Consider the following 15888-nt stretch of genomic DNA (forward strand, 5'->3'; position numbering starts at 1 on the left):
ATTTTTGGATTCTGTGTAATTAAAATAGGGAATCCTGGAAGGGCTGTGATTAGGACCGGCTCTAGGCACCAGCAAAGCAAGCACGTGCTTGGGGTGGCACAATTCCAGCCATTCTTTCTGGGTTTTTTTTTGCTTGGACAGTTGTACTCTCGGAGCTTGGGCGGCAAATTTTTTGCTTGGGGCGGCAAAAAACCTAGAGCCAGCCCTGGCTGTGATAATGTCTCCTTTGGATGGTAAATATTAAGATTTTAATCGCATTTCCTGCATTTGCTTTTTTAATCAATTGTGCTCTGAACCTTACTTCACGTATATTTGTAAAGTGCCTTGAGAGAGCTTAACTGGCTTAGTGACCTCTCTGAATACAGGGCTATTCAGAAAGCTAGCTGATGGGCAGTTTATTTAGTAGCATTATAGATAATTTTACAGTGATTGAAATTTGAGACTTAACCTTGGCTCATTATTGCCAGGATGACTGCATTAGGGCAAATCATGGGGGTGATGGTCAAACCTCCTGGGTTAAAGAGAGAACAAGGTAGAATAAACTATCTTGAATGCACAAATAAAAATGGTCTGAACAGCCTAAAAAACAGCAGCTGTTAAGTGGTCTAGCTTAGCTTATTGGTCATTCTTGTGATTTCATTGAATGTTGTTCAATGAAGACAGCTGCATAGAGAGAAGCTTGTTTCCAGAAACAAATGGGTTAAACTAGTCTGGTGCCAATAACTAAATCAAACTATTCTCTTGTTTTCTAGCAAAGTCTCCCCCTTTGCTATACAATATGGCTAACACTTAGATGAACATAAGTGGAAGTTGCTGCAGACTTTCCTAGCAATTAATTGTCTGGACATAGATGTTCATATTGCTGCTCAGTCTCTGTTGATATGGCTATGCTGCCCATGCTGTGATTATTGCAAATATTTGTTACCTTGAAGAATCCATTTTTGCTACCAGTGTGAATTGTTGTAAGACTGAACTTCTTTCCATTAGATTTCCTGCAGATAGCTTAGCAGAAATCTCTTTCGATCCTGAACTCTATACTTTAATTTTAAATATTTTTTGCTCAGACATAAAAGGCTGCAGTATGTTATTAAATAAACCATATGGGGGCTATTAAAACTGTGTGCTGTTTTACTACCAGTGCTTTTAATATAATACATGTAAGCAACATCATTATTTGCATGGATAGCAGAATGTTAACTGCAAAAATAAAAGCGTCACAATTATGATCTGTTGATTATTTCACCTTCCTAAAGATGTAATGCTTTAAATCATGAGGCACTTCAAGACTGCCAGTAGCAACCTCAATTATGTTTTGGGACTTGTTCATATACACACAGCTTTGGTAATGTTGTCTGGATTTCCTGATTGACTCCACTGTGTCTGAAGGAAAGTCATGTAGGCTAGCATTTTTAAAGAACTCTAATGGTTAAACACCTAAAACTCAAAGAAATTCATTGGGGGTTGGGTGCCTAGTTTCTTTATGTCCTTGAAAATCCTGGCCTAACTATCCCGCAATTTTTCTCAATGTATGGCATATAGATACTTCAATAACTACCTCATAAGACCTCATACATACGGCCAAATTAGTGCATTAGGGCTGAATGGGCAGTAGTCTAGTCCAGAAGAATAAACCGTTGTGGAGATGGGATTAGAGCTGAATGAATAACAGATTCTTAAAAGCAAAATAATAATGAACATCCTTTTGGGCTAAACTGAATTATTAGATTTTTGGTTGATCAAAAAGGTAAAAAATAACTTGTCCAATGAAATGGTCTGTTAGCCATTAAACTAAATGTTTCATTTAGATGAAAATTTTTTATTTTTTTAAAAATAAAAAAAACTTCAAAACAGTCCATTTTGAATCAAAAATAGAAACTTTTGAAAATATCAAAATGAAACATTTTGATTTTTTTCAAATTGTTTTTTACTGAAAACTTGGTGACATTAACAAGACGTGAAATGTTTTGGTGTCACTGTATTTTTTTATTTTTATTATTTTTTTTGCTGAAGAAAAGTTTTATTATAAAATGTTTATCCAGTTCTAGATGAGCTGTTGTCTTCTACTTGCTAGCCCACAGAGTAAGTGACCCAGAACTACTGTCAACTATGTGAGAATTCTTGTAGAAAAAGTAATAGAAGTCTGTGGGTTTGGATCAGAGTAACATGGTTCCAATCCAGTTTCCCTAGACATGAGATTTAATATAATTGTTGTCACTAGAACATGGATTTGTGAAAAGTGGAAGTACACTTCATATGCATGTTGTCTTATGACATAGTTGAACAAATATATTTAGATTTATTACAGCATAATCTGATTAAACATTATTTAAAAATGGAAGATTTCTATGGATATGAAAGTTAGTGGGAGTTGGGTTGTTGATTTGAATGGCATCGGCACTAGTGAAACATGATTTCTTCCACTGATGATGGGCAGCAGCTAAATCCTGATTATCTTCTTATAAATGTAAGGGAAAGTAAGCTATTCAGCACACAGCTGTTTTTACGGAAGGGGTATTGGCTAGATTTTTTTTATACTCATGTTTCTTCCATGAAATTTAAGTGACCAAATACCTCTCAAGAAATTTCATTTAAAAAAAGATACTGCTTGCACTGCTATCTATTGATTTCATTTCCTGATGATCTTATTTGTGTAAATTTGCTTGTTTTATCTTTTTGAGGCTGTGTGCTGTTTAGGCTAGGGACTTAATCCCTTAATTTGTTGTTTTTCAATTAATCTATTTGTGAAGAGAAAGTTTAGCTTTTATACACAATAGTTGCTGATTGGCTTTTGACCAAATTTCACAAAAAAGCCAGTTTTTGACAGAACTCAAACCTGGAAAATTTCAGTTCCCCAGTTGAATTTTTTTGGATGGTAGTTATGAGTGACTGAAAACAGTCGTATGCCGCTTTACCTAGTGGTTGCTGTATTGTCCCAATACTACTGCTAGTTCGGTTTTTTTAGATAGCGAGTTGGGTTACTGTGAAGATTGGATTTACTGGTTTTATTAGAAATTTAGCTGAAACTACAGTACCTTCTAGACAGGCCTTTCAGTCATGTTTAATCCCCATGATTTAGATTTGGTTGGGACAAAAGAGGTTCTAAAATGCCCTTGTAGGCCAGCATGGACATGACCAAACTATGTTACATCCATGTTCTAAATCTGTGTTCTAGTGTTCTATCTATCTTGTGTGAGGAGAACATATCGCTATCGCATTTTTGGCCCTGTGTCCCAATTTACTGGGTAAAATGTCAGAAATAGATTGAAAAACCTGCTTGACCATTTGTGGAGGCTCAAAGAGTTCAGTTGTCTTTTTTAAATGATTTTGTACATCATCATGTTCGCTGGGTTTGAGTGGAGCTGAAAACAGAAGCATCATTATGCATGGGAAAGAACATTTTGGGCAGAATTTTCAGCCCATGCCAAAATTAGTATTTATTGATCATCAAAATGGATTCAAGATTGCATCTGTAAGAAGTCTGAATAAATATAATTAGCTCTGGGGAAATATCTGGGCATTTGGACAATTTAAAACTCACATCTTTGGTTATTACTACCAAACAGGCTGTACTGAGGCCTTTGTGGAATGAAGCTGTCATGCTGTTTGGTCAGAGAGAAACTTAGCCTGGAAAAACAACTTCAAAAGAAAAGCACACTACACTTTCACACACATTTTCTAGCAAGTTGTGGTCTTCAAAATGTATGACAATGGCTAACATAATGGTCTTGAATTCTGATTAGTGGGCACTGTTTGATTACATTTCTATTTGGTGGTATAGTTGGGTCTTATAAGGTACCAAATTATGTATTTTAATTTTCAATTAACATTGGACTGGGAACAGTTATGGGTATGGCAGTTTCTGCTGCTAAAGCTATAACATGGATTTATCTTTATACAGGTTATATGAAGGAAAAGAACAGACAGAATTTGAGGAATCTATGAGGAGACTCTTTGAATCCATCAACAACCTTATGAAAAGCCAGTATAAAACTACCATTTTGTTGCAGGTTGGTACTTCAGAAACAACAATATGTTTTATTTATTGACAGTGTAGTAGTGGTGATACATTTAGATTATTTATTCTTTACCCATTACATATCTATTCCTTAACTGGCAGAGCATAGATGGACAGTTTGTTTAATTACTTTGAAGCCCAAGGTTGACAAGTTTAGAGGAAGATGCATGGTTTGTACACCTTTTAAAAAGGTAGCTGGTTAAATAGCTAAAACCCAGATGCTGCAATTTTCTAAGGAGCCTATAGGAGGTAGGCCCATAGGTGCTGACTCTTTTGGTTTTGCTGGTGGGTGCCCCATCCTGGTTCCACCCCCCTTCCCCAAGGCCCCGCCCCCACTCTGCCCCACTCCACCTCTTCCTGCCCCTGCTCTGCCCGCTCCCCTTAGGTCTACTCCCCTGAGCATCTCCTGCCCACTGCTCACTCCTTTCTCCCCCCCCCCACCTTGAAGGTGAGGTGTGTGTGTGTGTGGGGGGCTCAGCCTCCCCCCAAAACTGGCAATTTTCAGCATATTTACACACTTCTTTCTTATTCTGTTATCGAATGTGTCTATATCATTGGCGTCTTAACAATGTAATCATTATTAAAATAGTAATGAAATATATCATTACATTTTCATGAATTACAGTATATTAAAATTGTTACACTCAGCTACAAGCTGTCTTCACTAACATCCAAGTTTAAAGACATTATGTTTGCTCTGGGCTTCACACCTGCTTAGGGCCTGTTTGGGAGCTGAGGCCACTGATGGCTGTGGGGAGAAGGTCAATGAGAGGGACAAGCAGTGTAGAGTCGTTCCCCTTTCCCTGTCCCTTTCTCCTCTCCCTGCCCCTTTCCCTTTCTCTTGTTTATTCTCTAAGTCCTTGCTCCCTTTCCTGATGTTTTTCCCCCTTCTTGTTTCCCACTCATGTCCCTTTTTCCATCTCTCTCTATTCTCCATCTCCTGGTGGCTCTGTCTAGTGCCTGCTCCCACCCACCCACTCAAAGTGGCAGAGGAGGTTCCCCCTCCTTGAGTGGGAAGGTTGCCTAGTGGTTAATGCACAGGCCTCGGGCTTAGGTGTTCTGGGTTTGATTCTCTGCTCTGCCACAGGCTCCCTGCTTAGCCTTGGGAAAGTCACTTCACCTCTGTGTGCCCTAGATCCCACCTGTCAAATGGGGCTAATGCTGACCCTGCCTCCTAGGCTAAATCCATTCATGGCTGTGTGATGATGGGGGAAATGGAGATACCAATGCGGGTAGATTTGGGCTGAATTTCTCCACAGCCAGAGAATGAGAGCCAGCTCTGCAGGGTGGATGGGAAAGAGAGGGGCTCAGGCCAGCTCCACACAGAGTGGGGTTGGGGCTTCAGCCCTCCAGCTTCTGCCACTAGGGGTGGCTGGGGCTCCGAGCCGGAGACTTCAGCCCCACATGTTCTGCCAGAGTCCAGGGCTTCTTCCTGCCCTCCACCCCCAGTGCGGCTCCTGCCGGGGCTTCTCCTCCCTCCCCCCACAGTGCAACTCCTGATGGGGTCCAAGGCTTTTCCTCCCCCTCATCCACCACTGCACCCAGCCCTAGCCTAGCTGGGCTCCCTTGAGTCATCTGATGCCTTCTGTGGCCAGAGTGGAGCCTGGCTGGCAGGGAGCAACCATACTCTTGGAGGACATGGCCATCAGCCCAAGAGGTGTGGGGCGGCCCTCGGTGGCTGTGCTGCCGCTAATAGCCCAGCACTCCTGCCCACGCCTAACTCTAAGGATTTTTTTTGTGAGACTCACTCAGCCCCTGCTGGAGTGGGGAGGTGGGAAACAGCTGATCGCAGCCTGCCCGCCAAACAGCTCATCGCAGCTGCACACAGGCTACCCATAGGAAACAGCGCAGCTACTGAGGCACCTGCAAAACAGTTGATCCCTGGCTGCCAACAGCGGGTCAGCCCAGTGGGTGCTGAGCACCCCCTATTTTTTTTCTGTGGGTGCTCCAGCCCCGGAGCACCCACCAAGCCAGCGCCTATGGGTAGGCCCTCAATTCCTCTTGAATTTCAATGGGAATAGAATACCTAACACTTAGGAAAATGCAACCCAGGGATCCTTGAGGTGGTGACTCTAGCATATTAATTAAACAATCTGTCCCAACTCATAGTTGGCTCAGACACTCTGATTTCCTTCCCCAGACCTGAGAAAGGGCTCTCTAACACAAAAGCTTGTACCATCCAACAGACATTGGTCCAATAAGATGCTGCCTTACCTACCTTGTGTATCTCAATTGAAAAATAGACGTTTTGGTGTCTGAGCTTTTACAATGAGTTATCTAGACAGCAGAAACTACTGACTATAGGTTGAAGGCTTTGCAGTCATGTAAATGTCAGTCACTTTTATCATCCACAGAGACTCACATCTGTGAATAAACATACTTGCACAAAAATCAGGAAGAGAAGGGTTTACTAAGATATATCCAACTCTGCATAAATTATAAATTAATATGCCCCTAATAGCAATAAAAATCTGAAGTTTGCGTGTGGCCTTATAGCAGGATATAGTTTGTTTTCAGGCAGGATGGTAACATTAGCATTTTATGAACCCTTTAATGCCCCATTTTTCATACTGTTGGATATGATTTTTTGTTTTGCTTAGTTCTCTGTTTTGGTATCTTTGATTTAAAATGCAGTGGAAATGGAAGACTAAGCAGAGCAAATTTGCGGCTGTATTTGATTCATTTCAACGATCCTTTTTGGAGTTACATTTCCCGTCACGCTTTCCTTAGAATGATGCACAGAGCTGTAAAGGAACTAAAAACATAAATCTATTTTCACCTGAATAATAACATGCTTCCAATAATGTTCCCAATGTTTTGGAAAGGAATTCAGGATGTTCTGTACCCTATATGACAAATGTATAGATGATTTGCCAGGAGCAGGCTAAGTATTTGGAACAAATTGCATCAGGAGCAGGATACTTTTTGGATTTTAAAAATATTTTGCAACTGTCAGAACTATAAAGGGACGGGTAACCAACTTTCTGTATATGGTGCTGTAAAATCCCTCCTGGCCAGAGGCAAAACCCTTTCACCTGTAAAGGGTTAAGAAGCTGAGGTAACCTCGCTGGCACCTGACCCAAAAGGACCAAGGAGGGGACAAAATACTTTCAGATCTGGAGGGGGTGGGGGACAAAGGGTTCTGTCTGTCTGTGTGATGCTTTTGCTGGGAACAGATCAGATATGCAAGCCTTACGACTCCTGTAAAGTGAGTAAGTAATCTAGCTAGAAAATGCGTTAGATTTTCTTTTGTTTAATGGCTGGTAAAATAAGCTGTGCTGGAGGAAATGTGTATTCCTGTTTTTGTCTTTTTTTTGTAACTTAAGGTTTTGCCTAGAGGGATTTTCTCTGTTTTCAATCTGATTACCCTGTAAGGTATTTACCATCCTGATTTTCTTTAATTTAAAATTCTTCCTTTAAGAACCTGATTGATTTTTCACTGTTCTTAAGATCCAAGGGTTTGGGTCTGTGTTCACCTGTACCAATTGGTGAGGATTATTATCAAGCCTTCTCCAGGAAAGGGGATGTAGGGCTTGGGGGGATATTTTGGGGGAAGACGTCTCCATGTGGTCTCTTTCCCTGTTCTTTGTTTAAAACGCTTGGTGGTGGCAGCATACTGTTCAAGGACAGGGCAAAGTTTGTGCCTTGGGGAAGTTTTTAACCTAAGCTGGTAAGAATAAGCTTAGGGGGTCTTTCATGCAGGTCCCCAAATCTAGAGTTCAGAGTGGGGAAGGATCCTTGACAGCAACAAAGCAGTATCCAGAAGTATTCAGTAGAATCGTACTTCAGCATTACATAGTGTAATGGGTTGTACTCTACATTGCTTATAACACACTGTTAATGTTAGAATATCTTAATACCTGTATTGCATAGGAGGCACGTGCAAAAATTTCAATGTCTCCTGCATTTAGTTTCCGAGTATTCAAGCTTGTTAGAGTGAGATCTCTGGAGTAAAGTAATTAAATACGTTCGAGGCATTCCCCATTGCTTGTTTAGTGAAAATGATCAAAATATATATGCAAGATTTCCCATAGGATGAATGGAAGGAAATCTTCAACAAAAGGTGTACTCCTGTTAATTAATCTGGTTCTTTTACTTTGAGATGTTGTTAATCACATCTTTTAAATCTTTTGATACCTTCTAACACCACTTAACCTGTTTCAATGAAGTTTCTAATAGAAACATGAACAAAATTTTACAGATGTAATGACTGACAATGTTTGGGGGTATTTTTAGTTCCGCTTGATTGCAAACATTTTGCTTAAAATGTTCTTTGTTTTTCATTCTTGTGAAAACAGTCTTCATGATCAGAAAGAACAACTCAAATGAACTTTACTAGCCATGGGAAACTTGTCTAGTTAGCAATTTGTGTCATCCCCGAGATAAGCAGAATATCTTTTGTTCCATATGAAAAATGGATTACCAATGGGAATAAGGGACTGCTATCCCACATTGGATTAATGTTGGGTTATGTGGGATGGGAGTGGAAGTTAAGACAGAATTTGGTTCTGCAGCCAACAGAGTTACTCATAAAAAAAAAAAAAATAGCCACACTGCAACAGTCATTTAAAAGATGTACATACTAGCAGTAAGATTGCCATACGTATTTATGGCTACATTGCTCATGTTTAGGGTGGTGGTTTCTATATACTGTACTGGATTTTAAAATTGCACCTGTCTGGGAGAAGAGTTCCTGTCATGCAGGGTGAACACCATTGAGTATGTTTTTGAAAATATAAAAATATTTAAAAGCTCCTTTCCTTCAGGGCATGAGGAATTTTAAGGCTGTACAGGTGTGTATGTACTGGAATAAGTAGGTAGTGATATGGTAAACTGATGGAATGGCTATATCTGTGTTTTTATGCTTTTGTTAATTATAACTATTTTAAACATGCATTTTGTCTTTTCTAATGAGCTATATAAAATATGAAAAAGGTATTGTTTTGTGATAACAAAACAATTTCCACAGATAAACATCTTTTGTTATGTTTAATTATCCTCTTCAACTACTGTATGATTCAGAATAAAAATAAATGTTTTTGTTTTAAGCCCAGACAGAGAAGGCAGATCTGGTTTGGCTGAGCCCCTGATTTTATCAGAAAATCATAGTTTCAGCACAAAATTGATAGTTCATGCACAGATTATTTTAAAAGATATAGCTGTCTGGAAGGTAGAACTGCCTTAAACATGCCCAAATCAATAAATAATGATCAATGAATGAATATTTAAAGAACTCAGTGGGAGAGGTTGAGACCTCAAGGAAGAGAAATGCCTTTTAACTCAGGTTTCTGCAGCAAGAAATTAAGTACTAACTGTATATTAGAAAAGCTAGATTCTAGAATGGAAATCCACAGCAAATGCATACGTGAACTGACTCAAAATTAGATCAGCTGACCACTTGAAAGGTAAAACTAGAATGTATAATTGAGGGTGTGGGAATACTACTTTAAATCTCAGGGATCAAGGTTGTTAACTTCTGCTTAGATTTTCCCTGCTTTTGAGAGAGGTAGAAGTGTCAGATTTAGCACTGGAAAAGCCAGTGTCTAGGAGAAAATCTATCTTGAGAATACGGTGAAAAAGAATCATTGGCCTTAAGATCACTCTGGTTGGTGGATCAGCTCCAAGAGGAACATTGCTCAGGAATCCTTGTAGATCCTGACTTGCAAACGCTTCCTGTGAAGCAGCAAAAAATAATCTAGTTTTCCCATCATTAAAACCAGCTGCTCACAATGGGATGATTCCTACCAAGGGAGAGTAACAAATAGGTGGCAGAGGAGTAGATAATGGAACAAGACTTCCAAATACCTGCTGCAGTGTTAGCCAAAGCCCTGGAAACAACGATCCCAAGAATGGCCATTTTTCCCCAGGGCATCTGGTGTCCACAAAAGATGGGCAGTACTCTCAGAAATTATGCTAAGCTGGTTCCTGCAAGACTCCACGTTGTCTATATGCTTGGCAAGAGCTTCTGTGGCCTGATGCATGTAACTCAAGGGCTGTTTTTCTCAAAATCAGGTGGTTGCAAGTGCTTCTAAATCTCTGTAGACTTGTCAGTCATGGCAGTCATCACAATGGAGAACATGTGCTTCTCTGCCAGTGTAAAGGAGACTCGTATCTCCACTCATGAAAGCTTTGGCACCTTTCTGCGGCCAGTGTCTGTTTGGAGTGATGGTAAAATGGTTGACCAAAATGCAAGGATGATCACGCACTCGCTTCCATTACTGACAAAATGCATCAGGAAGGAGTGCAAGTCAAACAACAAGTCAGCTTTATTTATTCCCCTATAGCCAAAACAGATTTACCTGTAGAGAGGTGGGAAGGTGAAAGTTCTGGAACAGGCTTTGGGAGAACAATGATGGAACCTTGAGCATGCCAGTTTTAGGACACAAGTATTCTGCCAAACTGTCGCCGAACGCAAAAGGACCACTGTGGGATAGAGGTATATCTCATTACATACCCACATAGAAAAATCGACAAAGTCCACTCGTTCATGAAACAAGGATTATGCCATCAAACCAGAGGGGGAGTGAGGTAACCTCAAATATGGCTAAAAATCTTTTAAAGTAATTATCAATGGACATAAACAGCTGTAGAACACCAATTTCTGATGTCCAGGGTAACTGGGGGAATGTTTTAGATCTCAGAGCATGCAACTGGTCCTATCCAGCATGCACTATCCAAAGCAATCCTTGGGTTTTTCCCAGTTTGTTGAGATAAACGTTTCTTAGAAATGTCAAGGATCCACTGATCTGTTGTAGCATTGCCCAGAGAAGAAATCAAGGACTTAATTGAGCTGGAATTCCTTATGCAAATTTACATACACCACATATGCACACAGTACATACAATCCTCAACTTGGTCTGGATTTTAATACTTCTAAGAAAAGATGGTATTCTTTGTGATCCTTCCTGTGCCATGTATAAGTGGAATGGCCTGTTCCCACAAGCTCTCCATAGCTCACATGGCAATGGCCTCTACATCATAGTGTCATCTGTAGATGTTAAATCTACTGTAGTGTGTAGGGTATCCATTGCCTCACCAAAAATATTTACAAACCGGTAAACAGAATAGTTCTAATTTAAAGAAAGATACTTGTGATGTATAAAAAGATCCAACTTTTAAACGTCTGTTTTCTGTCTAATGTATATCACCTATTTCACGAGCACTGAAGAGGGCAAAATAATATGCTCTTACAGTTGTGTTAAGTTCTCTTTGAATAGCTGAAGACTGAGAACTGTCATTTTCAGTACTCACCTGGGCCATCCATGCAAATCCAAAACAAGGTTGTCTCATTTCTCCTCGAAGCAAGTTCTTGGCTTCCTCTGAAGACTTGAAGATATAAGGTTTTCCTCTCAACCCCAAGAGTGTCCAATAGGATTATGGCCATCACTACAATATCCTGGTTTCTTTGCTGACATAAGACCTTTCCTACATTATGAAAGCAAGCATGTGGGCTGGACTTGATCCATCTTTGGAATCTGGGAAACCACTACATCAGATACTCAGGAACTTTAAATACAATGCTCTGGAACGAGGCAGATTCACTAAGATGGTATGTAGTGAAGATAAAGCTGAGGGATGACTTTTAGGGAGTCTCTCTCATTTCTGTAGTACTCTTCTAGATGAATCATTTAGAAACTGTGCTAAATTGGTGCTTGTTGCACTTGTCAAAGTTATAGCTTTTTAAAGCAAACTGAAACTCAGCATCTGTGATCAAGACCCAGATAATGTTACAGTATTGACTTCTCTGTACCACTTTATCAATTTCCCCTGTCAATTTCATTGTCTCCATTGTGCCATGTCGTCCATCTAAATGCTTGTGCATATATCCAGATTCTTGGAGGTGGATTTATTTTTTCAGATATACAGTAATGGTCCTAACTCAATGGTAGGAGTGCTCTTGTTTGTGTTTGGGAATGCATAGCTGTCAAATTTCCTTTCTATTTGGTTGCCAGTACAAAAAATGACCTTCAGGAGATGGATTTATGCCTTTCTGACAAGTAGTAAATATTCAATGATTTGCCCAGGTTTCTTGGAGCTGGTTTATTGGTATCTATTTTATACTATGTGCATGTTTTCCCTCCATTATTTACCCCCACCCTACTAACCTCTAATTAAAATTAAGGACTCTGTTCTTTCCCAAAAGCTGTGGATTACTCCATGGTACATCCACATCTTGAATACTGTGTACAGATGTGGTCCCCTCATCTCAAAAAAGATATACTGGCATTAGAAAAGGTTCAGAAAAAGGCAACTAAAATTATTAGGGGTTTCGAACAGGTCTCATCTGAAGAGCAATAAACGAGGGTAGGACTTTTCAGCTTGGAAAAGAGGAGACTGAGGGGGGGATATGATAGAGGTATATAAAATCATGAGTGGTGTGAAGAAAGTGAATTAGGAAAAGTTATTTACTTGTTCCCATAATATAAGAACTGGGCACCACTAAATGAAATTAATGGGTAGCAGGTTTAAAACAAATAAAAGGAAGTTCTTCTTTACTCAGCACACAGTCAACCTGTGGAACTCCTTGCCTGAGGAGGTTGTGAAGGATAGGACTATAACAGGGTTTAAAAGACAACTGGATAAATTCATGGAGGTTAAGCCCATTAATGGCTATTAGCCAGGATGGGTAAGGAATGGTGTCCCTATCCTCTGTTTGTCAGAGGGTGGAGATGGATGGCAGGAGAGAGATCACTAGATCATTACCTGTTAGGTTCACTCCCTCTGGGGAACCTGGTATTGGCCACTGTCAGTAGACAGGATACTGGGCTGGATGGACCTTTGGTCTGACCCAGTATGGCCATTCTTATGTTCTTATATACTCCTTTAACCAGCAGATCCCAAGTGACCTGCACAGGTCTCAAGGGATCTGTGGAAAACAAGTGACATCCAAGTGGATGCCTCTTTTTGTTTGTTTTCCTGCTGCTGAGCCCTGCCTGCTGCAGCTGGCTTCTAGATATCATGATTCTTCCAGCAGCTAAGAGCCAGGTGCAGCATTGGAAAGTGTCACTTGATGCAGGCTTCCCACCAGTAGAGCAGCTGGCTATAGTGGGAGGAGAGGTTTCCATGGGTTTGAGGGGGAAGAGAGGAGCGTACACACAATGAGGTGGCTCTCCATTTATGTCAGGATGTGGAGTGGAGCATTGGAGCCTAACAATTTAAAAGTGTCCGGAGGCAGCTTGATTGATTGTTTAGGTGCAAATAAGGTTGGAAAAGTGCCGACAGTGATGCCTGATTTGTGATGTACAACAGATGATTGCATGGTAATTTTGTTAAACTTGCCTTGACAACAAATAAAATCAGCCTAATAAACAGGGCCCTGGTGACTCTTTACAGTGGTCTTTTAATCTTCTGGGTACTTAGGTTTCGTGAATACGTATAAAGAATTGTTGGAGATGAGGGTTACTATGAAGCTAAGCTTGTTAGGGAATAAAGATTGTAAGATAAATGTACCAGTAAGATGGAGGACTATAACATACATTTCTGTAATATTGTGAGGTTTTTATAGCCTGCTGAAAAATTAACCTCTTAGTTCTAAAAGGGCCAACTCTGTCTTTCGTACTCAGCAGAAGATGTCAGTGACTTGACTGAGGACTTGAGGGTTCCGTTGTGTGTACACCACATCATTTTGAAGCCACACTACTGCAACAGAAACATGGAGGTGCCAGAGATAGTCAGGTGCTCACTTCTGCACACTGTCTGATTTTCTGTACTCAGAGTTTGACAGCTATATCCTCCCCACTCGCAAATTGTGCAGATGCTGAAGGAAAGAACGTGGAAGCAGGTCTTCTGGAGAGTCACAAGAGGCCAATATCTGTAGCAAGGCAGAGCTGCACACTCTATGTAATGTATAGGAATTGGTTAGTATAATTTTAAATAGTATGTGAGCCTTCTAGTGGCCTCACTGTCTCCTGTGTTTTAGGAAACACCCAATTCTTGCCATAGTAGCAGTGTAGATATGTAGGTAGATGTTGCATGTTCTATACACTTACTTGGATCCATGCGTTACCATGTGGTTCCTTCATATTGTTGTGTAAAGAGCAAAAAGGACAACAGCCTGGTGGGCTGAAACCCAGTCTGGGGCTTGTTTTTTGGTTACATATGCTCATGGCTATTTTTGTGGGATAGATTTGACCTGATGATGGCTGCCAGTGCATTTGTGCGGAGTCATGCTGTTAATTTAGATGGCATATATGGCCCAAAGCGTCAAAGGTGTTAACATAACCCAGTGACTTAATAACACTAAAGAGTTTTAAACAAGGTTCAGGGTTTGGTATACAGAGACCAAGGCAAACACCCATTAAAAAACTTGTAAATCTTGAATTAAAGATACAAAAAAGAAAGGCAGAAATCATTTGAAATGTAAATAAAATAAAAGGCTACATACTTTAAATTGAATTTAGTAATGTTGTATTACACCACAGTGGGTTCGGCCCTGGTGGTTACAGTTTGAAGCTCAACAGAGTGAAAGTCACCTCTGCTACTTGCTTCAAATCTAGACCAAGGATAGTGACCGCACACCCATTTACAAGTACAAGGTCAAGTCTGTTTGTTTTAAAACTTTAATGAAAGGTTATGATTACCCAAGCATGTAGAAATCCTATGAAGACCTATGCAGGGTTCCCTCCCCACTCAGAACTCTAGGGTACAGATGTGGGGACCCACATGAAAGACCCTCTAAGCTTATATTCCACCAGCTTAGGTTAAAAACTTCCCCAAGGCACACATTCCTTTCCTTGTGCTTGGATGGTATTGCTGCCACCACCAAGTGATTTAAACAAAAATTCAGGGAGGGGGCACTTGGACCCCTACCCCTCCCAAAATATACCCCTAGCCCCTTCACCCGCTTTCCTGGGGTGGCTTGAGAATAATATACCAACCAATTGCCTTTAATGTAAGTACAAACCAGACCCTTTATCTTTAGGACACTAAAATCAATCAGGTTCTTAAAAGAAGAGCTTTATTATAAAGAAAAAAGTAAGAGAATCACAGCTGCAAAATAAGGATGGAAGGTAACTTTACAGGGTAATAAGATTTAAAACACAGAGGATTCCCCTCTGACTGTGTTTCCCAGTTACAAAACAGGAATGAAATTACCTCTTAGCATAGGGAAAATTCACAAGCTAAAACAAAAGATAAACTAACGCATTTCCTTGCTTTACTTACAATTTTTGTAATTTTAGATTAATCATTTCAGGTATGTTTTCAGGAGATGTTTTACCTGCCTGGTCCCTCTCTCTCTCTGTCCAGAGAGGGAACAAACAAAGAGAGCACAAACCACCTCCCCCCCTGCAGATTTGAAAGTATCTTCTTTTGGTCAGGTGCCGAGCAGGTTATTTGAGCTTCTTAACCCTTTACAGGTAAAGATTCAGTACAGCTGCTCAGGAGGGATTTTATGCTACCCTTAGCTGTATGTTTATGACAACAAGTTACAAATACAGCCATAGTCATATGCTTAGTGATATCTGTAGGGTCTGATGGATGCCTTGCCAATTGATCATCAGTAGAGGGACGGTTCCTGCTATGGTTTTTCAAAAGAGAACTCATTGTACCCAATCTGGGAGCCGCCTTTTATCTTGTGATTCTGACTCCACCTAACACTCTGCGCTGGTACATGAAGGTGTCCACCTTCTTTTTTCCTTATTTGTATTGTGTCCCCCAATAATATGGGGGTACCGAGTTTTTCATAGGTGGTTTGTAGTTCCTTTTATTCTCATTAGCATTTATCCACATATGTGCCTTAACCGCAGGGTGCACTGTTAGAAAAAAATGCACCTCTAAGGCATTTTGTGATCCAAAATTAATCTTGTAGCTAATTTGGCCAGGGTGTGTCTCAGGATTAGGACAAAGAAGGCCCAGGAGACTGTGGGACTGGA

The 15888-nt window shown here is 40.3% G+C and overlaps 1 protein-coding gene across 1 annotated transcript in view; it reads left to right on the forward strand.

Moving 5' to 3' along the window:
- Window positions 1-15888, forward strand: part of DOCK2 (dedicator of cytokinesis 2) — a 501344-nt gene that overhangs the window by 115364 nt on the left and 370092 nt on the right. The window contains exon 23 of the mRNA XM_073355961.2: window positions 3899-4007. Within this exon, the coding sequence (XP_073212062.1) occupies window positions 3899-4007 (109 nt within the window). The remainder of the gene's footprint in view (window positions 1-3898; window positions 4008-15888) is intronic.

The sequence above is a fragment of the Lepidochelys kempii genome, chromosome 8 (genome assembly GCF_965140285.1).
Source record: "Lepidochelys kempii isolate rLepKem1 chromosome 8, rLepKem1.hap1, whole genome shotgun sequence".
Taxonomy (NCBI): Eukaryota; Metazoa; Chordata; order Testudines; family Cheloniidae; genus Lepidochelys; species Lepidochelys kempii.